Source organism: Acanthamoeba castellanii, assembly GCF_000313135.1.
Source record: "Acanthamoeba castellanii str. Neff unplaced genomic scaffold scf7180000083800, whole genome shotgun sequence".
Taxonomy (NCBI): domain Eukaryota; phylum Discosea; order Longamoebia; family Acanthamoebidae; genus Acanthamoeba; species Acanthamoeba castellanii.
The window spans coordinates 7794-8370 of record NW_004457400.1 but is presented as its reverse complement, the minus strand read 5'-3'; the positions used below and the strand labels follow the sequence as shown (position 1 = coordinate 8370).

Here is a 577-nt window from a genome sequence, read left to right as displayed (position 1 = left end):
GTGCTCTTAACCTGCATGGGGTACTTTGTGGCCTGCCCACTCACTCACCTCGGTTGTCTGCAGGTGTGTTTACACATTTTTTTCATTCTTCACGGCGCGTGAATTGGTGACGAATGGGCTCGTATGCAAGCATTGGCGCCTCCTTTCGCTCGACTCCTGGCTCTGGGTGCGTCTCTCTTGCCAAACATCGACATCCTTGGAAAATGCCAGCTTGTAATCTTGCAATCTCAACGTTGCTGTTGTAGAAATGCTTGTGTAGGCGAGACTTCTTCATCAGCAACATGAACGGCGAGGTGGATTGGGCTGCCCTATACGTGCAGCGGAAACGGCAGTTCGATCGGGTGGGCACCATCCGCCTTTCGCCACAGGACGTACTCCCGGACTTGCTCGAGATCAGCGACGATGGGCTCAGCGTCCGGTGCACGGGTCCCTCGGTGGGCGAACCCTTTGGCATATCCTTTCCGCCTCATCTCCTTTCCCTTTACGCACTACTCACCCTCTGGTGCGCACACCACGTCACGAGGCCGATCATCGACCATCATGCGGCACGGCACGCACACACGCATTCGCTCATTCG

At 56.0% G+C, this 577-nt stretch overlaps 1 protein-coding gene across 1 annotated transcript in view; it reads left to right on the top strand.

Annotated features, from left to right (window-relative positions):
• Window positions 1–281: 281 nt before the first annotated feature.
• Window positions 282–577, top strand: part of ACA1_015800 (SPRY domain containing protein) — a gene marked incomplete at both ends in the record, with an annotated part of 2767 nt that continues 2471 nt past the window's right edge. The window contains one exon of the mRNA XM_004337908.1: window positions 282–418. Within this exon, the coding sequence (XP_004337956.1) occupies window positions 282–418 (137 nt within the window). The remainder of the gene's footprint in view (window positions 419–577) is intronic.